Here is a 24,554-nt window from a genome sequence, read left to right on the forward strand (position 1 = left end):
TCTCAAAGAAAAAAAAAAACGTGGATGCATGCCTAAATGTATATGTGTGTGTGTAACAATCTTGAATCAGTTGTTCATTCTTTTTATTAAAATAGTTTTACAGTAGAATGAGCGATAAACAGATGAGCAGTTTTCATTTAAGTGAAGGCAGCAGAACCGGAAAAGCTTTCAGCCGGGGGTTATTAGACCGGAGCTCATCTCAGCTGTAGGACTGACTGACCGATCTACGCTCCCAGAGCTATCTACACTCTCAGCTTTAGCCTCCTCACCTTCCTCCCACTTCCTATTTTCCTTCCCCTCTTGATTTGCTCCTCGTTTCTCTTTTGTTTCCATATTGATTGAACTTTTCCTGTACTAAGAGGCCGGAAATGTAGTAGCTACCAACTTGGGCCAGTTTAGTGGTAACTTCTATGTCCCTTATTTGGGGATCATAAAAGGGTCCACTCGATGAGGCTGTCAGAATTGAATGGGGGTGTGCACAGACACGAAGACAGTCCCAGTGAAGACGAGCAGCATCCGGGCTGGAGAACTTGAGCCAACGGCTGCCACACACAGAGCTGGTCCTGTGTGGAAGGCTGGATTAGAACCTTTCCACCATGTGACTTCTGAGAAGGAGCACCTAGGATGCACCTCCCTAAGCTGGCTGCATTTCAACTTTAGAGGATTGGAATTCATTTGAAATCCCGAATTATTTGCTTTAACTGGTACACATCTTGGGCCCAGCCTGGCCTGCCCAGTACCACTTCCTGGCTTCTGTGAGGTGGTTTTCCCCAGAGCAGGTGAAGACACAGGAAAGAGGGCAGAGGAGTGGCCACGCAAAAGCGGGGTTGGCACAGTGTCCCATCTGCTCGTCCCTTTGTGGAGCTGGGAGAACAGCCTGGGAGCCCTTTCTGCCTCCGTTAATTAGGCCTTTGCCTAGGCAAAGGCAAGGTTTGAGGTATGGCTTTATGCAAAATGCATTCTCAGAGAAACAAATCAGTTATAATAAATGACAGTCCTTTAAGTTCTAAAACTACAGCCTCATTTAGATCCTGTTTCTCTGTGGGGATCCTGGTGTCCAGGAACTTGCAAAAGAAATCTCTGCCAGTGCCAAGGTTTTCATTATCAAAAGAGGAAAAAAAAAAATGAGATTCCACGCAAGCCTCATTAGACAAAATTTTCTTTTGGATTTTTTTTCTCCAAATAAGGATGGGTAAACAGCAGGGAATTAAGTCTGGTGGAGAAAAGAGAGGATCTAAATGCATGGTTTAACACAAACTTAGGCTAATTACCACATTACTTACAGACACACGCATTAATCACATTCTTCTTTTGCTTAGCCTACTTTCAGGGGTTTATTTGGACTCACCTTTGAAAAAAATTAGTGATTTTATTTCATCCACTAAACTCTGATTCATAGCCTCACTGAAACTCTCACAATGCAAAGGTGCCAAGCACATCAGCTGTCTGTACTCTCCCCTCCAGGATGAATGCCTGTTCTAAAACCAAAATACTACCAGGAATTTTTAAGTATTAGGTTGGTCAAACCTAAAGTGAATTAAAGTTGAATCCTGAAAGGCAACAATTTTTTCCCCTCACAAAACAAAGAAAGAAATGGAAGTAATCCTGAAGTCCTGATTTCATTTTTCAAAGTATCCTGACACAAATGGCTGGTGATATAATCAGGCTATGCTAACGCTGCATGCAAGTATTTAACAAAATGTCTCGAGATGTGGTGTTTCACTTTCTACTCCAGGGCCAGGTCGCATCACCAACTGCCTAGCATCTAAAATTCATTTGTTGTGAGTAGAAATTAGACTAAGGAACCTATGCTCAAACTTGGTTTCTCTAATAGTCGTGGCACCTATGAAATGTCCCACGCTCATTTACAACCTGCTATGAAAACACATCTGCTCAATTTGAATCCAAGTCAAGTCAAAGGAGAGAAATCAACACAGGAGCCCCCGTGGCAGTGCAGAAAGCTTACACTGTATGGCTCGGAGCCGGGGCATCATTGTAGGACTGCTCGGGGGACTGGAACTGCTGCTGTTCAGGCTCCGCCGTTTGTCCAAGTTGGGAGAGGCCTGCACGGTTATCTTGTGCTGGAAATCTGTTGGATGCAAAAAGGGAAAACTGATATTTCATGGTTTTCCATTATCTTCATAGCCATGTCTTTGGCGCACAGCAATCAAAACAAAAATGGTCAGACCCTAACTGCAAAATATATTGCAGAATCGATTTCTTATTTTGGTTTCTTACTTCTCGGGATTTAAGTAATAAATAATGATTCAGAACTTATGTGTTGGGTATAGTCACACACACACAAACACACACACACAAACATAGGAAAATATGAAAGTCACGAATCATTGAAGAATTTATAACCTGGGAAAAAAGAGTTATCTGCATTCAGTCTGAGATAGTTAAAAATAAAATTAAGGCTGAGCGTGGTGGCTCACACCTGAAATCCCAATACTTTGGGAGGCTGAGGTGGGCAGATCACTTGAGGCTAGGAGTTTGAGACCAGTCTGTTCAACACGGCAAAACCCCATGTCTACTAAAACCACAAAAATTAGTCAGGCATGTTGGCACACACCTGTAATCCCAGCTACTCGGGAGGCTGAGACAGAAGAATCACTTGAACCTGGGAGATGGACATTGCAGTGAGCTGAGATCGCACCACTGCACTCCAGCCTGGGCAACAGAGCGAGACTCTGTCTCAAATAAATACATAAATAAATAAATTAAATTAAATTGAAATGGCCCTGGATTTAAATGAGTCCTGGTTCTCATAATATAACAAGCTATGGACCTCAAACCAGTAAGCAACTGCCCTGAGCCTGTTTCTTCACCTGCTAAAGTGAGCAACGATATTTCACATGGTTGTGGTGGTGGTGAATAAAACAGAAAATGTAAATTAAAAGCATTTTGTACTCTAGGCATTCTACAAATGCTGACTCTTATTATCTAGCTGTAGTACGGTAGAGATAGACCAAGATCTATAGGTTCATATGGAAGAGAAAGCAATATTGCCAGAGGAAAGAGGGGTGTGTCAGGGAAAACTTTATAAACTATCAGGAAAATCATTAACAACTTGGAAGGAGGTAAATGACATTACTGGATATTCTTTCAGTGCAGAGCTGAGCTTAACCTTTGATTGATTGTTTTTCTATTGACTGAGTTATTTTTATAACTAGGTGAGAGCAGAGGTTAACTTGTAGATTTTGTCTGGTGATGATGCAAATAACTTCTGTCTGGAGAAAAAGACAATCCCAAATGGTTTATTGCCATATTAGACCTCAGCCAGGTTTGCTTTTAACCCAGCAATCGAATCCTGCATTCCTCTATTAATTTGCCCATAAATACCTCACTCTTCAAATTCTCATTTGAATTGGTTTTACCTGGTTCCTCAATGATTAATGAGTTTAATAAAAATCTTTGACATATGCCCATTGCATATTTGCAAGAGACCTGTAACTTACCTTTTTGGAAGTTATACTTTAAAGAACTTTAATGCACGAAATGCTATTTGAGATGAAGAGGATTCGGAAGTTGGTAAGCAAAGACAGCTATCCAGTTATTCATACTAGAAATCTGAATACTTTTCTTGGTATTATCTTTTCCGTTACCCCACATATCCACCAAGCACAAAATATCAGGTAAATTCTGTGCTATATATTTTTCTTGTAGTAGAGGAATTTATATTCCAGGTTATGGAGTTAGCAAACGTGGATCTGAATCTCATTTCTACCACAGCCATATGAATTTTGAGAAAGTAACTGAAGGTCTTGAAGTCTCAGTATCTTTACTGACAAAAATGGAAAAGAACCAATTATTACTATTTCACAGGACTGGTATGAAAAATTCAGTGCAAAGAAGTATAAAAAGTACTTACCACAGGGCTTGGGACATAATAAATGCTAAATAAATGGTTTTTTTTTTTTTTCCTCTTCATCTGCACGGCCATCACCATGTCATGCCTAGCCTGCTACAATGCCTTGTGTCCATCTTCCTGCATCCACATTTGGCCCCCCAAGTCCACCTCACAGCAGCCAGATGCATTTTTAATATGCCTAACCGTCATTCCCCTGCTTAAAATCCTTCGAAGGCATCTCATGATTCTTAAGTTATAGATTAAAATTATAACACATTCTGTAAGTCCCTGCAAACCTGAGTCTGAGTTCTTCTTTCTGCTCCAGCCTCATCTTGCCCTTTTCTCCTCTCACTCGTCATGGTCTAGAAGAGGGGTCAGCACACTCCTTCTGCAAAATGCCCCATTTTAGGCTCTGTGAGCTGCACAGTCTCTGTAACAACTGCCTGACTCCGCCGACGTGAGGGAAAGCAGGCACAGTCAACACAAAGATGAATGTGTCCCAGTAAAACGATCTTTATGGATATTGAAATTTCATATCAGTTTCATATCACGTCAGGTACAATGATGTATTCTTCTTCCTCTTTGATTTTTTTCAAGCATTTAAAAGTGTAAAACCCATTCTGAGCTCATGGCTGTACAAAGCAGGTAGAGGTGGGATTGGGTCCATAGGGCAGTGTGCTGAGCCCTGTTCAAACTACACTGAACTTTTTTCAATTCCTGGAAGAAACCAAGTTTCTTCCACATGTGCTCTCAGCCTATTCTCTTTCTTCATGTTCTGTATTTGGTAAATTCCCGTATCGAGTCTCAATTTAAATGTTACTTCTTCTTTTGGAGATGGAGTCTTGCTCTGTCGCCCAAGCTGGAGTGCAATGGCACAGTCTAGGCACACTGCAACCTCCACCTCTCGGGTTCAAGCAATCCTCCTGCCTCAACCTCCTGAGTAGCTGAGATTACAGGCGCACACTGCCACATCTGGCTAATTTTTGTGTGTGTGTGTATTTTACTAGAGACAGGGTTTCACTGTGTTGCCCAGGCTGGTTTTCAACTCCGTTAGGAAGCCTTCTGTGATCACCTTAGACCAGGTTACATCTGCACTAATCACTGTCATGTGACTTTTCCCTCACAGCAGCTAATATTATAGAAAGCAAACAAGTATTTAATTATTAGCTTAAGTTCTGCCCCCTCCCTCAATGTAAGGTAAGTGCTCTATGGGCAGAGACCATGACGGTCTCCGTGACTTCAGACTGGCACGGTGCCTTGCACATTACAGGTACTTAGCAAACTTTGCTGAATGAATACTTTCTCTGTGAGAGACATGAGTGCAGAGACTGCATATATATTTTATCATCACCCCTAGTATTGGGGACACAGCAGATCCTCAAGTGTTTGTTGATGGAGAAAGTTATGCAGGGTTCATCTGCAGGATCACGCTGGTGCTTGAAGTGAGTTGCTGAGGAATACACAGCAGGATAGGGGAGATTTGGAAGACAAACCAAACAGAAAGGAAAGCCCAAATGGAAGGCTCCTCCATCTGCTGAGCCATACTTGTTTTTTTTAAGACAAGATTTCACTCTGTTGTCCAGACTGGAGGGCAGTGGTGCAATCTCAGTCCACTGCAGCCTTGACCTCCCCTGGATCAAGCAATTTCCCTGCCTCAGCCTTCTGAGTAGCTGGTCCTACAGGCACGCACCACCATTCCCAGCTAATTTTGGTATATTTTTGTACAAATGGGGTTTCACCTTGTTGCCCAGGCTGGTCTTGAACTCCTGGGCTCAAGCAATCCACCTGCCTTGGCCTCCCAAAGTGCTGGGGATGATAGGCGTGAGTCACTGCACCTGGCCCCGAGTCATTCCTTTTGAAAGATGTGACCAGGGCAGAGCAGTTGAGGTAAAGAATTGACTTGACTAGACTATGTGGTGGTAGTTAGGGGAAAGAGGTTGACAAAGAAAAAGATATTCTTAACCATAGAAAGGAAACAGTTTAGACTACAGTCATTTATAAATGTTCATCTAGCCACCTGATTGCTATAACACGATAGAAACAAATGCTGAGAACTTTTATAGCAAGAGGAGCCCTCCTGCCAATAGCAGAAGAAAAGCCAAGAACCAAGCCACAAGATTTGACTGACAAGTTATTTGGAACAAATGATGGCACAATAAATGCTAAGTACAGATCAGGAAATCAACATGGAACACGTGGAAAGCCACAAGTGAGCAGTAAAGATAAAAGGCTGCATTTTAACAACGCCTAACATTCAGAGTGCTTCCGAGCTTCCAAAAACACCTGAATACTTCCACTTAAAAAGCATGCTTTATGTTGTAACCAAAAAGAAAAAATTCTTTGTTGTTGTTGTTGTTGTTGTTGAGACAGAGTCTTGCTCTTGTCACCCAGGCTGGAGTGCAGTTGCGAGATCTTAGCTCACTGCAACCTCGCCTCCTGGGTTCAAGCAATTCTTCTGCCTCAGCCTCCTGAGTAGCTGGGATTACAGGTGTGAGCCACCACGCCCAGTCAACATTCTTTACCATAAACCTCCTTGTCCCTTTGAAGCAGGGAAAGGTTGAGTCTGTGCCAGCTACATTTAGGAAAACTAAAGCTGAATTGTTAAAATGCCTGTGGCCCATGCTCAGATTTTCTTTGTACTCACTAGAATAATGGTTCTAAAGGTGCCTGGTCATAGCAGCTATAGTTCAATCACAGGTTTGAGTAAAACCTATCCTAGTATTTTTGCTGGCAATATGAACATTTCACTAACAAAGCTAATACTGCCTCAGTGGGAGGCTTCCATTTGCAGATGAAAAGCAGTGTATTCTCTAAAGAATCCAGGTGAGGTTATATGCTCGCTCCCATCCACCCTTCTACTCACTCGCATACCTGTGAGGTGGATGGTTTTTGCAGGCTTTGGGCACTTCTGAAGCAAAGTTAGAATGCCACTGCTTTAGCGACATACCAACTTTTGGAGGCTTTAAAGTTTTGTCTTGTATTAACGTGTCCAAAAAACACAACTTCAGTTAAAAATAAATATAAACAGAAGAAGCAATCGATATAGAGTACTCACAAAATAAAAAGAGCCACTGTGACCATGCTTTTTTCTCTTGCAAATTCCAAGAAAAATACTACATAATCACAAAGTATTGTTTTAAAATTATTATCCTAGATTATTACTGTCTAACTTTTTAAGCATTAATCCTCCTTATTTGGTAGCTAGCCATGAAGAAATTCCAGGAGGAAAAAAAATCAAATTTGAGGTTTCCATCACTAAGTCACCATAGCTATAAATACCCATAAGATTAAAAATAATCAGCAGTAATTCTCAAGGACAAGGTTACAAGAGAACGTAATTATTCATATTTAATACCAAATTTGTGAAAGAGCTGCAGGCACAAATATTAAAGGTCAGCTTGGAGGACTCTTGAATATGTTTCGGAGAAATTCTCTAAGCTTGTTATGCAAAGGGAAAAATCCTGCAAAAGGGGTTCAAGAAGTTGGTAACTCCATGAAAGGACAGCATCGCTGTTCCATTTACCACTTATCAGATGTTTCTCCCTGAACAGTGTGCCATTTAACAGTATTAGAATTTGTTTCTCTTCGTCTTTTTGTTGACCCATAAAAATTATACATATTTATGGGGTACAGAGTGATACTTTGGTACTTGTTCACAACATATAATGATCAAGTCAGGGTAATTAGCATATGTATCACTTTGGGTATTGATCATTTCTTTGTGTTGTGAACATTCAATATCCTCTCTTCTGGCTTTTTGAAAATATACAATAAATTATAGTTAACTGTATTCACCCTACAAAGTTGCAGAATACCAGAACTCATTCCTCCTACCTAGCTGTAATTTGGTATCCATTAACTAACCTCTCTCCAACCTCCCCTCCCCTCAAGCCCTTCCCACCCCTAACAACCACAATTCTACTGTCTATTTCCATGGGCTCCATTTTTTTTCACTCCCACATATATGTGAGAACATGCAGTATTTATTTTCTTGTGCCTGACTTACTTCACTTAACATAATGTCATCCAGGCTCATCCATGTTGCCACAAAAGATAGAATTTGATTCTTTTTTATGGCTGAATAGTGTTCCATCAGATAAACACACCACATTTTCTTAATTCGTTCATCCACTGATGGACACCTAGGTTGATTCCTTGTCTTCGCCTTTGTGAACAGTGTTGCCATAAACATGGGATTGCAGATATTCCTTTGATATACAGATTTCCTCTCTTTTGAGGAAATACCTGGTAGTGGCATTCCTGAATCACACAGTAGTTCTATTTTTAGGGTTTTTTTGAGACCTCCATGCTGTTTTCCACAATGGCTGTACTAATTTACACTTCCAATAGCTATAAATAGCCATAAGATTTAAAATGATGAGTGACAACTCTCAAGGAAAAAATTACAAGAGAATGTGTATAGGAGTTCCCTTTTCTCCACATCCTCATGAACAATTAACTATTTTTCATCTTTTTGATAATAGCCATTCTAACTAAGGTGAAATAGCTCATTGTGATTTTCATTAACATTTCCCTGAAGATTAGTGATGCTAAGCATTTTTTCATATGCTTGCTGGCCATTTTTATGTCTTCTTTTGAGAAATGTCTATTCAGTTCCTTTGCCCAATTTTAAATCAAATTATTTGTGGTTTTGCCATTGAGTTATTCAAGTTCTTTGTATATTCTGCGCTAGTCCCTTGTCAGATGAATAATTTGCTAATATCTTCTCCCATTCTACAGGTTGTCTCTTCACTCTGTTGATTGTCTCCTTTGCTATGCAGAAGCTTTTGGGTTTAATATAGTCCCAATTGTCTATTTTTGTTTTTTGTTGCCTGAGCTTTTGAAGTCTTAGTCATAAAATTTTCGCCTAGGCCCATGTCCTGAATTGTTTGCCCTATTAAACAATACTAACTTAAAGAATTTTCTAGCAGATAATATTGAATGCAACTAACTCCGTTGATTTTAAGTTACATATGTTTGCTTTCTCTTCTATACTAAGGGGAATTCTTCAAGAAAAAAAATAATTATTTTTATAGTTATCATTTCCCTTTTTTGATATCTGTCCCATTCTAGGATATTGTACAGGTAAATATGTGTGCATGTGTGTGTGTTTAGGGTTGGAGCATTCTAAGGAAAGTTTCCATATTGGTACTAGTATTATTATTAAGATGAAATGTAGTGCCATCTTGTGGGCAGAAGAGGTAACTGTCATGCTAAAAATTCCAGAAACCAAATTTCATTCCTTTGTGTTGGGTCAGAATTATAGCAGATTTCTTGGTTATGTTTTAACTGGGAATCTTTCATTAAATGCCAAAAAGTAAATAAATGTGTAACTAAAGTTTCCCCTCTCTTCTCAGAAAAAGAAAAGCTAGATTTTACTAGATTTTTTAAAAATCTAGTAAAAATAGTCATATAATATTCAGTCTGCTTTGAATAATCCCAGGGTATTTGCCAAGGAACATTTGAGAAGAAAAGCAAGAGTGAAAATCTGACCTCAGAAATGCTAAGATTTTGATTTAATCATTTTACCACTGAAGAGTAAAGAATCACTGGAATGATTTTCATTTTTTCTTCCAAATTTACTTCCCTTTCCACCAGATTCTTAATCCTTTCCACCTCCCCCAAAGTTTCCCAAGGGAAACAATAAATATTAATTTTGATAACATAATCAAATCACAGCTAGAAGAAAACTGACATAGCTGAAAAATGGAGAAGAAAACTCACATCTAGCGCACCTATGGATTTTTCTTTCATCTATTGTGAAGGCGGAAGCCTCATCATAAATAAATAGTCTGTTCTCTAATTATGGCTGACTGACACATAAGACAGACCAGTCAGTGACCCTGCCAGCAACCCTCCAGCTAAGAGAAAACATCAGAAGACAGCCTGAAAAAGGACCTTCCCCGACCCCCAACCCCAAAGAGGTTGAAGGTAAAAGTGATAAGGATCCACAGTCTATTCTCACCTCATCAAACCAAATAATCAATAACATATACTGGATTCTCATCATGACCACCTCATACTAGCAATTTTCTTTCTTTCTTTTTTTCTTTTTTTTTTTTTTTTGAGACAGAGTCTCACTCTGTTGCCCAGACTGGAGTGCAATGGCACAATTTTGGCTTACCGCAACTTCCAGCTCTTGGGTTCAGGAGATTCCCCTGCCTCACCTCCCAAGTAGCTGGGATTACAGGCACCCGCCCCCACACCCAGCTAACTTTTTTTTTTTTTTTTTTTTTTTTTTTTTTGTATTTTAGTAGAGACAGGGTTTTACCATGTTGCCCAGTTTGGTTTCGAACTCCAGAGCTCAGGCAACCCGCCCCTTTAGGCCTCCCAAAGTGTTAGGATTACAGGTGTGAGCCACTACGCCCAGCCTTCTTTCTTTCTTTCTTTTTTTTTTTTTTTTTGAGACAGAGTTTCGCTCTCGTCACCCAGGCTGGAGTGCAATGGCGTGATCTCGGCTCACTGCAACTTCCATCTCCCAGGTTCAAGCGATTCTCCCGCCTCAGCCTCCCGAGTAGCTGGGACTACAGGCACCCACCACCATGTCCGACTAATTTTTGTATTTTTAGTAGAAATGGAGGGGGTTTCACCATGTTGGCCAGGCTAGTCTCCAACTCCTGACCTCAGGTGATCCACCCACCTCGGCCCCCCCAAAGTCCCGGGATTACAGGCGTGAGCCACTGCACCCAGCCATCTTACTAGCAATTTTCTGATCAACTGAGGACACCTGCAATAACCTAAATGAGTCACAGGATGCTGCAAGGTTTCCAGTGTTTCATAATATATATTTTATAAGACAATTTAAATCAAATTACCATGCCATTAACAAACATCTGAGGAAATGTTGTACTTTAAATCAAATTACCATGCCATTAACAAACATCTGAGGAAAACACTAGAATCCATCCGAGCACTCTAATACATAATACATATACCCATAGACAGGTATAGACATTGACATAGAGATATTTCATACAGATTCTATAAAAGTGAAATCTGCATTGCTCGGTCATCATCCCGCTCTGGCACTAGAAAGAATCACTAAATACCGTGGAGGTATTTGTTTTTTCCTTACAACAAGTAGGCTACATAATATTAAAGAACTTAATTTAGTGAATCAATATATGTCTGCTATTATTAATTGATATATTTTGATTATCAGTCAATATCCATATGTATTGATCGACATATTGATTGATTTTCTATTCCCTTTAGTTTCTCCTAACACATTACTAAAATGATTTAGTCATCCTTGTATGTTGTTATCACAATGTTTTAAAAAGCTTCCCTAGATTTACTGGGTGATTTTTGTGCCTGACGGATTTTAAACCTTCATGGGAAAGTATCTCAGGGGACTTGATACATTTTATTGAAAGTGCTGATAACAATATCAGTGTCCCAGATAGCGGATGACATCATAGATCCTTGTGGAAGCAATGAACTTAACGATGAAATATTAACAGTTTTGTTGTTTTGGATCTTCACAATGCCACGTGATGTTGGTTCAGGACGCTCAGCTAAAATATGACTCTGCCTCAATTTCAAAAGGAGTCAATCAGTTAATCCATCAATAAAGTACGCTGAGAGTTAGATCCTTGTGTGCTGTGACTACGATGTGCTCTTAACGTTGTTTTCTACATGGACTGTCATTAGGCCATTACATTAGAACCATGAATCTAAGCCCACAACTGAAGATACTCATTCATTCACTGTTTTACAAAGTTACTTCCCCATCTCTTTCCTGGTTCTGATAAACAAAGAAAACTGATTAACAAACCATCATTCTGAGCAAACTATCGCCAAAGGACAGAAAACCAAACACCGCATGTTCTCACTCATAGGTGGGAATTGAACAGTGAGAACACTCAGACACAGGGTGGGGAACATCACGCACCAGGGCCTGTTGTGGGATGGGGGGAAGGGGGAGGGATAGCATTAGGAGAAATGCCTAATGTAAATGACGAGCTAATGGGTGCAGCACACCAACAGGGCACATGTATACATACGTAACAAACCTGCACGTTGTGCACATGTACCCTAGAACTTAAAGTGTAATAAAAAAAAAAAAGAAAAAAGAAAAGGACACACAAAAATCTTTCAAAAACATGAAAACAAGATCATACCTGAAGGTAAACTGATTCGATGTCCATCTTTGAGCTTTAAACGACTTCTCTTAAACTTCCCCTTCCTCTTCTTCACTTTGGGCTTCTCCTGGTTCAGCTGGAATATCAGAATGTTAAGTTCCCGCTCCAGCACGTCGATCTCGCGCTCTGCCAGCTGCTGCTCACGCCGCTTTAGCAGCTCCTCCTGAGACTTCTGCTGCAGAGCCGCCCGAGTCAGCTCCTCTTCCCGGGATCGCAGCTCCTGCGACAAAGATTCACACCCATCGGACTCATTCCCAGTAGGAAGAATGGAATTCCGTCTATGACACTACACCGGCAACCCCTCGGCCACGGGCACCCCTATGCACAAGGAGAAGCTGAAATTCCCTCTTCCTCTGCTCAAGCCCTTGTCACTCAGGTCCTCATGGCAGGAAGGTCTTTGCAGTCAGGACAATCCCAGCTGAAACCTTTTCAGCGGATTATTCACTTAAATGAAAGCCCAAGCCTCTGCGCAAACGCCATCCTCCTCTGTTAGTTTTATGATCCTAAAAGAGGCATCATAAATGTTCTACACTTGGTTTTTAACATTTCTCCCTCTCCATCTCTCACCTGACCCACAAAATAGACATTAACAAAGGGCAACAAAGTGCAGATGTGAATGACCCATTTCAAAATAAAGCCAAAAGTTCAAGCTCAATTAACTAAAGCATAATTATTTTAGTTACACAAGACTGCAGTTCAGACAACTTAGAACTTCCTTAGGGTATTTACAACTTTGCTTAGGGAATAAAACATCTTGGTGGAGAATTCAAGCTAAGGTGTTAGGAGTCTGTTGAAGGCCTGTTGGAAATGAAAATGAAGCTACCTCTAAAATTGCAAGCCAGAGGAAAATATATTCCGTATACAAAGAACTTTTCAGATCCCACTGATACATGGAAATTATCACTTTATTACAGATCTCAGGAGTTAGCTAATAAAAGTTCCTCTCTTATGATACCGATTAAAGTTAGACCTCCTCTTGGTTTTGGTTTTTGAAGTATTGAACTTCTGAGAAAGAGAAAATCGAAGAACTAAAAATACTTTTATTCCTATTAGGAAAACTTATTACACAGTAAAACTGAGAACTCTACAAAGTTTTAAAATCATATCTCCATTTTGATTTCATTTCTATGAAGTGTTCTGTTCTTTACCAGAGACATAAATATTCTTTGTAGTGCTGACCTACTTTTTATTCTAAATTACTCTGCTAAGAAATCAAGCACTCACATAAAAATCAAAGCATCTGCAAGCTTTTATTTCCACTGCTCCAGACAAATTTAATCTGAGAATACCCTAATACCATAATCTTTGTTAGAAACTGCAGAGGCCTTCTCAGGTGGAGCTTTGGGCTGTGAGCTTTAAGAGCTATGAGTACTGTGCAAACATTTCGTACTTTACATAAACAGGCCACACTTTAAATAGGCCCACCTCAACAATGCTGATCCATGAAAAACACAGTAAGATTGGGGCTCCTGGAAGAAACTAGACCCAAACCAAGGGACTAGAATGCAACTCAAATCTACTAATGATTTGGACTTTTTACAGACGGACTCAAGGAGTAATCTGAGCCTATCAGTACAATTATCATAAAGAAAATAAACATGGAAGACCATCCTCCCACAAATAAATGAGACAATATCACGAAGAGACTGGGGAGTGCTAATAATAAAGAAATGTATTTATTCAGATCAAACTGATTATGAATTTGGGGTAATTCTACCAAAGTGGACTGAAATTCAGTCCTGAAACTTTCTTTAAATTTATTTTTTCAAACAAATTTCGCAAGCAAAACTGCAGGATAAATGATTTATTTTAGACCACATGGTGTTTAAATCACTTCAGCTAATATGTATCAGTTGGTTTTTATTTATACAGCAGATGAGTACTTCTTCATTACACTGTGTCAGATATAAATTATTATTTACTACTTGAAAAAAAGGGGAAAATGTTACATGTTAAAAAATCTGCAATCCATTTTTTAACTAGTGACTTCTGTTTAACTAGTTTGTCCAAACTGGACATTTTACTATAGTGTATTTGGAGGCAGAGGACAATTTCCAGTCACTTTTCAATTTCTAACTCATTAAAACTTTTTGTTAAGATATTACTTTTCACTGGTGTTGATACCATTCCAATTAGCTATTGTTAAATGAGATGGCATGAGAAAGCAATCAGAACAGCAAATCCAATTAGGTTGTGTGTTGCTACGATAGTAATTGAATAAAAAACCAATTTTAATTCCAGGTACCAAGTGAAATCATGAATCCCTGTGAACAACTTTGTAAATAATAAACAAGAAATCACTTGCCTAAGACTTCAGAAGACAAAAAAATAAGATTGAAGAGAAAGCAGCAAAAGTACTCTTCCTTCTGAATACATTTTAACACATTCAAAAGTAAATTTTAAAACTGGGGTATGAGAACCCTTTGACTACTTCGAAAGTATGAAGCACAGAAACATTCTTTCAGTTGATGAGATTACTAGCAGTAATATTTGTTGAATTGCTTGGCACAGGCCACTCTGGTAATGGCAAATCCAGGTCCCTGGCAGTGGCTGTTAATCATTAACGGTGGCATGCCTCCATGTGGGGGGGTCACAGACAGGTGCATGCACAAAATGCACAAATACAGACACACAGAGATAAGGAGCCAGGAGTTTAGGGAGGGCCCAGTATCTATGGAGGCTACGGCTTACTGAATAACACAGACCACAGTCAAGTTACTGACCATTAATTCCAAGTCTCATGCCTCCTACCTTAAGCAATCCGCGGACAAGAAAGGCAGATAGGGCACGTACACTATGCTTTCTACTTCTTCAAAAAAGATGCAGCTGGAAACTTTTAAGCCAAAAAAAAAAAGTATTATATATTCTTTAATTGTAAATCCAAAGGCTTACAGGATACCATAAATGCTGTATTTCAAGGGGCAATGCACAAAGATAAAATACAAAGTAAAAACAGACACCACTACATGATAGCTCAAAAATCAACCAAAAAATAAATTACTATAAATCCCAAAGTAGAGAAAGAGCTGACATCCACCCTGGAAGCATGCTTTTATTTTAATACAACATATAATTAAGAACTCACTGAAGATGCCTGTATCTTCCAGTTTTATAAACAGTTGTCAATAATTAAAATAGGTTAAAATAAGGCCGGGCCTGGTGGCTCATGCCTGTAATCCCAGCACTTTGGGAGGCCAATGCGGGAGGATCACCTGAGATCTGGAGTTTGAGACCAGCCTGGCCAACATGGTGAAACCCCTTCTCTACTAAAAATACAAAAAAAAAAAAAAAAAAAACTGGTTGTGGTGGTGGGTGCCTGTAATCCCAGCTACTCGGGAGGCTGAGGCAGGAGAATCACTTGAACTCGGGAGGTGGAGGTTGCAGTGAACCAAGACCGCACCACTGCACTGCAGCCTGGGTGACAGAGTGAGACTCTGTCTCCAGATAATAACAATAATAATAATTTTTTTTTTTTTTTTTGAGACAGGGTCTTGCTCTGTCACCCAGGCTGGAGTGCAGCAGTGTAGTCATAGCTCACTACAGCCTCAACTTACCAGGTTCAAGCAGTCCTCTCACCTCGGCCCTAAACAAAGTGCTGGGACTGCAGCTGCAAGCCATCACACCTAGCCAGTAACTAATTGTGAGTAATGTCACTTCCAAATTTTAGATTCTAGGATTTGAAGCTTTATTTCTTTCTCAAAGTCTTCTCCTGCTCTTCAAAATCTTTTTCATTTTTGTAATTAAACACCTAATTTTAGAGTTCCTGAAAACAATTTGGGGACGTCTTAAAAAAAAAAAAAAGAGTCTTTCCTGTATCATTTTAAGTCAACAAAGTACATAAAAGTTTCCAAGAAACATGTCAATGATATCATTGGTAGTAATATTTCAAAGAACTGCAGGATGTCAAACCTATTCCAGTCAGTGGTGTTCCAGCCAGTTTTCCAAGAACGCCTGGGCTAGGGAAACTCAGCTTCTGTGAAATGTCACCACTTTCTTTTTTGTTTTCTGAGACTGATACTTATTTAGCACTTACTAAGAGGCAGGGCTCTGGCGGTTTTGCATACAGGACTCACTTAAGCCCCGCCCCAGCCCTGAAGGACACAGCGTTGCAGTGATGGCCCCAGTGATGAGGAGGTACAGAGTAACAAAGTCAAAGGCCTCAAAACCATCAGGCCCAAGAGCCCGAATGCCAACGGGGCTGTCTGGCTCAGAGTTCCTGGTCTTTACCACTACACTAGGCTGCTATTCTGGCATTCACAAAAGACTTAATATTTTTAAAAAGGGTTGGTGGTGGCTGGCAGGGGGTGGGGGGGCCTATCATATTTTTCAGAATCCCATAGAGACTTCCCATTCAGTCCCGTCCTGGAGAAGGGAAACAGGCGGTCATCCAAGCAGTCTATTTCTCCACCAGCCAGCTCCAAGGGCTAGCAAGTCGTTGACTTGGAGACCAGATTGCCATCCCTGCAGCATTCACCCAGAAGTCCTACTGAGCCCCTCTGGAATAACATGCAACTGGTGTCTTCTTTCCCTACTTGAAAGTCCTCCCCACACATGGGCAGCCCCAGCGGTCCCCACCCCCTTGTGTGCTGCGTGTCCTTCCTGGGCTTAGACTCCCAGGCTTCCCCATCCTCTCCCGTGCCACGCCAGGAGGCTCCTTAAGACTTGATGCTTGCAGTCAGACGTCACTCTGGGGGTCTGAGCAGAACAGGGCAGATGGGATTGGTGTTTCTCCTTGATGAACTCCAAGTACTCATTAGTGGTGTCACTGTCTTGGGTTGCATTTACCTGTTGTGCATTTTTCAGTGTAACCAAATACTGAAAAATCTCAGGGACAGAGTGAATTATCTGTATGTCTACTTAAAAAATGACTTTAAAAGAAATTGATTAGAAGAAGGCTGGTCTCAAACTCCTGACCTCAGGTGATCCACCCGCCTCGACCTCCCAAGGCACTGGGATTACAGGCGTGAACCACCACGCCTGGCCATTAGTCTTTCTGAAATGTTATGTATAGCTCACATTTGTTTCAATGTTTAATATTAGAAGGGCTTTGTTCTTTAATTCGAAGTTTGGAAATGTGTTTGCAACCAGAAATACGCCGTGGGAACTTAACTCTTTTCTATCAATCAGCCTATGGTAAAATTGGTTTCATTATACATCATTTCATTTATAGTCACAGTTTCCTAGAGCCTATCCACAACATTGAGTGAGGACTTACTGAACTATACATTTTCCCATTGCATAAGAATACAATAGTTTAGGCATCTATTCCCCTGTTAATGGATATCTGGGTTGTTTTAAGCTTTGCAGTATTACAAATGATGCCTAAGTGAACAACTTTAAGCATGTTTCCTTGAGCACATGTGTGAGTTTCTGAAGAATCTATAAGCGGAAGTGGAACGGCTGAGTCACATGCCTCTATTACGGCATAAGATTCATAACAGGAATATGTATACACTTTAAAATTCATTGCTCGGCCGGGCGCGGTGGCTCAAGCCTGTAATCCCAGCACTTTGGGAGGCCGAGACGGGCGGATCACGAGGTCGGGAGATCGAGACCATCCTGGCTAACATGGTGAAACCCCGTCTCTACTAAAAAATACAAAAAACTAGCTGGGCGAGGTGGCGGGTGCCTGTAGTCCCAGCTACTGGGGAGGCTGAGGCAGGAGAATGGCGTAAACCCGGGAGGCGGAGCTTGCAGTGAGCTGAGATCCGGCCACTGCACTCCAGCCTGGGCGACAGAGCGAGACTCCGTCTCAAAAAAAAAAAAAAAAAAAAAATTCATTGCTCGCTTTCAACAACAATGACGACAATAATAATAATTGCTCATTAAAACAGTAATAATTGCCACTATCTCAATGATCAAATTAGATATCAGGAGTATATTAACAAATTGTACTTAGGTTCATTTAATACCTGCCATGTGCTGAGTCCTGTGTTCAATGCTGTGTATGCAAATGAACAAGAATGTAAAAGCATAGTTCATGAATTTATTATCTTATTATCTAGCAGAAAGGACAGACCAAGAACAATTACATCAGCAAGTATTAATACAGTATGACTTATGCCATGATAAGCGAAGCACAAGACACTCCGATCACCCACAGTTTACCCGGTGGAGTAGAGTAGGGGAGGGAGCTATCAGGGACTGAGAACGGAGGGGCCACCACTCATGAAGTGGGCACAGAAGCTAGGGAGGAAACAGGATCTTCAGCAGAGGAAAGAACACGTGCCAAGGTTACAGGCCAGGAGCAAGACATCATGGGGACTGGAAGAAATTCAGTACGGCTGGGGACAGAGGCAGTGGAAATTTAAGGCAAAATATGTAAAGAGGAAGGGAGTGAACGTGGCAAAAAAAAGTGGGCAATGGAAGCAAGGCTGATCAGATTTGCATTTTAGAAGGAGAAGGGGGCAGATGAGGGAAGCAAGGCTGGACAGGGAGTGCCCAGTAAGGATGCTCCAGCAGCCGTGCTGGTGATGAGTGGGGTTGGCAGGGATTAGGGCAGAAAATTGCCCCTGAGGGTCTTTGTCACACAGAAAACCACGGGAACATTGTAAAAAGACCCTTGAGACTGGGTACCTGGGAGAACAGTGATCCCATTATCACAAATAAGGGAAAGAAGGAGAGAAGGCACGGGGAAGTGGGAGGAGCTTCTACTTCAATGTCTGGCTTCAAGAGATTACATGGAGCCCCTTTTGAAAACTTGTCAACAAGGTCCAAATCACTAGCCTGGCATTCAAAGGATCATTCAAGGGTACAAACGCCATATCCATCTCCGAGTCCTAGGACTGTGGCACTATTCTAGCCTGTAGTAAGAAAGACAGCCTAACACTGAAACTCAAAACAATCTCCCACAGATGGGTTCTGAAATCACATTTTTAAGAAAATATTCTGCATTTCAGGGAATGCCTATGACACACCTGTTATTAATTTCTATGCCAGCATGCCAAGAGATAATGGGGAAGGGAGACAAATAAAATGATAAAATAATGACAAAAAATGAAGTTGATTAATGCCTACAAAGTGTCTCTTATGCTATTCGCTCTCTCTCTCTTTTTTACTTTGAAAATTCCTCTAATAAAAGGGTATTTTCCCCAATTATACATATTGAGTACACTTCTGTTTTGTTTTTGTTTTATTTTTAACCTGAAAGTGAGAATCAACAAATATTGATATCTAAAAATATTTTAGATAATGCTAACAGTGCTTCTCGCCTCATATTTTCCACAATTTTCATAAATTTGAGTACATTATGCTATTTAAAAATTTCTCTCACCTTTTCCTTTGTTCTCAACTCATTAAACATTTGCTGAATTTCTAGTTTCCAGTCATCTTGCATGGAATGAAAAGATTCTTGAGGCATTTCAGTCATCACTGCCCCTTCAATAGCAGTCAGCTGTTCAAGAATTAAGGCAAATGATGGACGAATATGAGGGTCTTGTTCCCAGCATTCTAAAATAAACAAGAATCACATTAATTCCATCTCTCAACACAGTTCAGATTATCCCCAAGACATCAGAGTTGCTAAGAAATGTTTTACATGGAAGTGTATTTCAACTTAACAATTTGTCATTCCAAACTGGAAGCCTTCATTTATAGTACCTGCTCCTGGAGATATTAAGAATCCATTGGTAATAGTTTGAATAGTTTATTTTACACAGTGTTCATGTCATAGGCATGCAGAATAATGACTATTAGAGGAGGCTGTTGCTGTCTATATGATACCACATTTAATAAATGGATGTGTGCTTCCCATGCTTTACTACGGATACCATGTTTCGGGGGTTAAGCCACCACAACCAGATGATTTACTGATATGGAGTCATGTAACTCAAAGTCTCTAAAATGTTGTATCCATATGAGAAGTTCTAAAAAATAGCCTAACAATGAAGGAAGGTAACTTGAGGCTTACAAAAAGAGTTAGTTAACAATTTCTAAAAGATAAGGATCAAATAGACATGGTCCTGGCAAAATCATACCTGTTAAGACCATAAGGCATTTCTGTTCACAAAGTCAAATTTAAAATAGGAGATTTGGGGCCAATTCAATACTGTATTTGAACTCTACTCATGTACTTAGTGAAAACATTTTTACTATTCACTTGAGTTTTATACATTAAATAAGTCACTGATAAAACTGGATTGTATTTAAGCTACTTAGTTCATTAAAACTTTACCAGACATTCTAGATCAAAGACTAGGTTTCTAATTCTTTTTTTTTTTTTTTGGACAGAATTTCATCACTCTTGTCACTCAGGCTGGAGTGCAGTGGCATGATCTCGGCTCACAGCAACCTCCACCTCCCAGGTTCAAGCGATTCTCCTGCCTCAGCGTCCCAAGTAGCTGGGATTACAGGTGTACGCCACCATGCCCGGCTAATTTTTGTATTTTTAATAGAGACGGGGTTTCGCCATGTTGGCCAGGCTGGTCTCGAACTCCTGACCTCAGGTGATCCGCCCACCTCGGCCTCCCACAGTGCTGGGATTACAGGCATGAGCCACTGTGCCAGGCCTCTACTTCGAAAATTAGAGTCACAGAAATTGCTTTTTTTACTTTTATTTTTATTATTTATTATTTTATTTATTTATTTATTTATTTATTTATTTATTTTTTAGAAGGAGTCTCGCTCTGTCGCCCAGGCTGGGGTGCAATGGCGCGATCTCGGCTCACTGCAAGCTCCGCCTCCCGGGTTCAGGCCATTCTCCTGCCTCAGCATCCGGAGTAGCTGGGACTACAGGCGCCCACCACCACACTGGGCTAATTTTTTTTTTTTTTTTTTTTTTTTTTTTGTATTTTTGTATTTTTAGCAGAGACGGTGTTTCACCGTGTTAGCCAGGATGGTCTCCATCTTCTGACCTCGTGATCCGCCCGCCTCGGCCTCCCAAAGTGCTGGGATTACAAGCATGAGCCACTGCGCCCAGCCTTGTTTTTTTTTTTTTTTTTTTTTTTAAAGATATTCCAATGAGAAATTCTTGCCCCCACAAAGACACACACACAGAAAATACCTTTCATAAGCTTGGCAAATGGCTCAGGGCAGGTGGATGGAATGGGCAAAGTGAGTTTATTGACTGCTACCCCATAAGCCACCGCGAGGCCATCAATGCCCCGATAGGGCACTTCTCCCGTGAGCAGTTCCCACAGCAGCACTCCATAGCTAGAAAGCAAGAATTTCATATGTTCAGTGGGCTAGATGGTGTCTTTTCCTTATGACACACTTAGTGAGATAAACACTTCGGTACCTTCATCCACTCCTAATAGGACACTCTTTTCCAGAAAAGCCTCTAAGTGGCTGACATCCCAAAGTGGGAGGTGGATTCTTCCCGTCAACAATTCAAACACATGCAAATACATTCCATCCCAGAAATCAAGTATGCATTCATTCTAGGAATTTAAACTACTTAATGAATAGAAAAGCGTAACAGTAGTACACAATTGAATTAAACAGGGTCCAGAACCAGGTCACACTTTAGGAGTAAGGTGGCTATTTTGCTGTTTCTCTTTCTATCTCATTTTTTCCACACTTAAATAAAACCTCTTGAGGATTATTAGGACACCGAAGAGCACAGCCCCACAGAGATCTCATGGTGCATGTCACAGGGCTGACACGGAATCATGTTGATTAACTATTTTTAAATAGTTTTTTGAAACTGTTTATCTTCCTGCCTCTCTCTTTATATTTAGGTGTGTTACTAATGTTTCTATCATATTGCTGAACAGTGAAGAACAGAAAGACATCAGTGTGGGCCGCCTTGCACCTGCTGGCAGGACATACGTCTCTTTTTTGTAATAGAGGAAGCCAGGGTGAAATGGAAATAAAAAGCAAGGCACAACTACAGTCCCTGAGTTCTCCAAAGCATCATCACATGGGATGCAGATGCAGCCACAAACAAGAACAAGCAAAGGCACAGAAGAGGATTTCTAAATGAATGTTTACCATGAAGGGCTGAATTTCACTACACTTCCATACCACAGACTGAGATACCCCAAATTCAATTTAGTACACAGGGACATAGGAATGAGCCTTCTGCATTGTATATATTTATTCTCTTCTGCTATCCAAGTCAGTACCTTGATTTTCCCTTATTCTTCCTCAAAACATAAAGTACACACAGATATCTTTTTTTAAGTAAATTTAAAGAATGAGAGTCACTCCATATGATGCGCTTGACTTCAAATTGAAACACATAACCATATAAGTAACACTGTCTTGTCAAAAGACACAAAATTGCCGGGCACAGTGGCTCACACCTGTAATCCCAGCACTTTGGGAGGCCAAGGCAGGTGAATCACCATAGGTCAGGAGTACAAGACCAGCTTGGCCAGCATGGTGAAACCCTGTTTCTACTAAAATTACAAAAATGAGCCAGGTGTGGTGGCGTGTGCGCCTGTAGTCCCAACAACTCAGGAGGCTGAGGCAGGAGAATCGCTTGAACCTCAGAGGCAGTGGTTGCAGTGAGCTGAGATCATGCCATTGCACTCCAGCCTGGGTGATAGAGCAAGACTCAAAAAAAAAAAAAAAAAAAGTAAAAGAAAAGACACAAAATTACAGCCAGATAATAGGAATAAGTACCTAAGTACCCCTGTTTTAACGCACTGTAGAATGGCTACAGTTAGCAATAATATATAGTTTCAGATAGCTAGAAAAGAGGATGTTCCTAACACAAACAAATGATAAATGTTTGAGATGAAGGATATGCTAATTACCTTGATCTGATCACCATACATTGTATGTATTGGAACATCACTATGTACCCCATGAATATGTATGATTATGTCATTTGAAAAATAAAAATAGCTGGGCATGGCAGGTCACACCTGTAATTCTAGCATTTGGGGAGGGTGAGGCAGGCAGAATGCTTGAGCCCAGGAGTTCAAGACCAGCCGGGGCAACATGGCAAAACTCATCTCTAAAAAAATACAAAAATTAGCTGGGCATAGTGGCAGGTGCTTATAGTCCCAGCTACTCAGAAGACTGAGGTGGGAAAATCACTTAGGCCCAGGTAGATGAGGCTGCAGTGAACTGTGATGGCACTGCTGCACTCTAGCATGGGCAGCAGAGCAAGACCCTGTTCACCCAATAAATAAAATAAAAATTAATTAAAAGGAACAGTCATATTTGGTTTCCTTTTAAATTCTGCTAATAGAACTAGTGAAGCTCTATTCACTTTCCTAATCTTTTAAAACCTTGTTAGCTTTAACTTTTTTAAAAATGTGAAATTTAGAGGCCACTGAATTATTTCATATGTGTTGGTTACATATAACCTTTTTTTTTTTTTTTTAGATGGAGTCTCACTCTGTCGCCCAGGCTGCAGTGCAGTAGCACAATCTCAGCTCACTGTAACCTCCGCCACCTCCCAGGTTCAAGTGATTCTCCTGCCACAGCATCCCAAGTAGCTGGGACTACAGGCGTCCACCACCATGCCCAACTAATTTTTGTATTTTTATTAGAGATGGGATTTCACCATATTGGCCAGGCTGGTCTTGAACTCCTGACCTTGTGATCCACCCGCCTCGGCCTCCGAAAGTGCTGGTATTACTACTCACTAGCTATTTCTCCACTCACAAGGCCCTTAAAACTGATCTTCAGTGAACTCTTCTATCAAATAATAGTGAGATCCGCTCTACCATCTCAAAATATTGTTTTATTTCAAAAAGGAAATATATAATATAATATATATAATGCACTACTTGTAAATTATACAATGCTATAACTGTTAGCTAAAGTTAAAATCATTATTTTCCAAAGCTTATGTGTTTCCTTTTGATAATTTTCTTAAAAATTATCTATATTATAGTTCATTACAGGAGACACCTTCATAATTTCAAAAATAAGTAAACTTAACTCATAGATCATTCAACAAAAACAAAAACAAAAATCTTACATAGAATAACTAAAATTATCTAAATTCAAAGAAATTCCTATTAAAAAAATAACAAAACTAAAAGAATAGCAATATAACTTTGCTTCTTGGAAGTTTCAGGAAATGGATAATCTAGGATGGATCATTTTTCCAGAGAGAGAAGGGCTTATACCATGAAAAACCAGTGTGAAAAAAAATGTAACTATTTCAAAGAACTACTTCTAAAGTATAGTACACATTTTTCTGTTCTCTTAAACTGGGTAGAATACAGTATAATGAAGCCCTCTCCTGAGAACTCAAGAAGTGTAATGACTCAGGGCTGTGGTGTCGGGAGTCGCGGATCTCAGTCCTGGACCTAAAATCTGCTTCTTAGTTTTACAACTCTAAGCAAATTTCTTAACTTTCCTGTGCCTCGGCTACTTAACCTGCCAAACCAGGATAATAAGAGCTGTAAAAATTAGATGATAATATCTAAGTGCATAAGACAGTTACTCTGTAGTATAGTAACTGTTAGAAGGAAAGGAAAGGAGAAGAAAATCAAGAAATATCAAATCACCAATCCCTAGCATTGCATAGGTAAAGCCATGCTTTTTGAATGAAACTTTTTTTATGGAAATATCATCAAAAGAGACTTCCCAGCAATGGTATCTATAATTCAAAGAGATGACCTGCCCTGCTCTTGCCCATCCTGATGTCCTAC

The 24,554-nt window shown here is 40.2% G+C and overlaps 1 protein-coding gene across 1 annotated transcript in view; it reads right to left on the bottom strand.

Moving 5' to 3' along the window:
• MAP3K21 (mitogen-activated protein kinase kinase kinase 21) overlaps positions 1–24,554 on the bottom strand; it is a 54,875-nt gene that overhangs the window by 10,998 nt on the left and 19,323 nt on the right. The window contains exons 3-6 of the mRNA XM_011711789.3: positions 20,999–21,147; positions 19,271–19,446; positions 11,977–12,217; positions 1,967–2,089 (exon numbers count right to left, since the gene is read on the bottom strand). Coding sequence (XP_011710091.2) covers positions 1,967–2,089; positions 11,977–12,217; positions 19,271–19,446; positions 20,999–21,147 — 689 coding nt within the window. The remainder of the gene's footprint in view (positions 1–1,966; positions 2,090–11,976; positions 12,218–19,270; positions 19,447–20,998; positions 21,148–24,554) is intronic.

Source organism: Macaca nemestrina, chromosome 1, assembly GCF_043159975.1.
Source record: "Macaca nemestrina isolate mMacNem1 chromosome 1, mMacNem.hap1, whole genome shotgun sequence".
Lineage (NCBI taxonomy): Eukaryota > Metazoa > Chordata > Mammalia > Primates > Cercopithecidae > Macaca > Macaca nemestrina.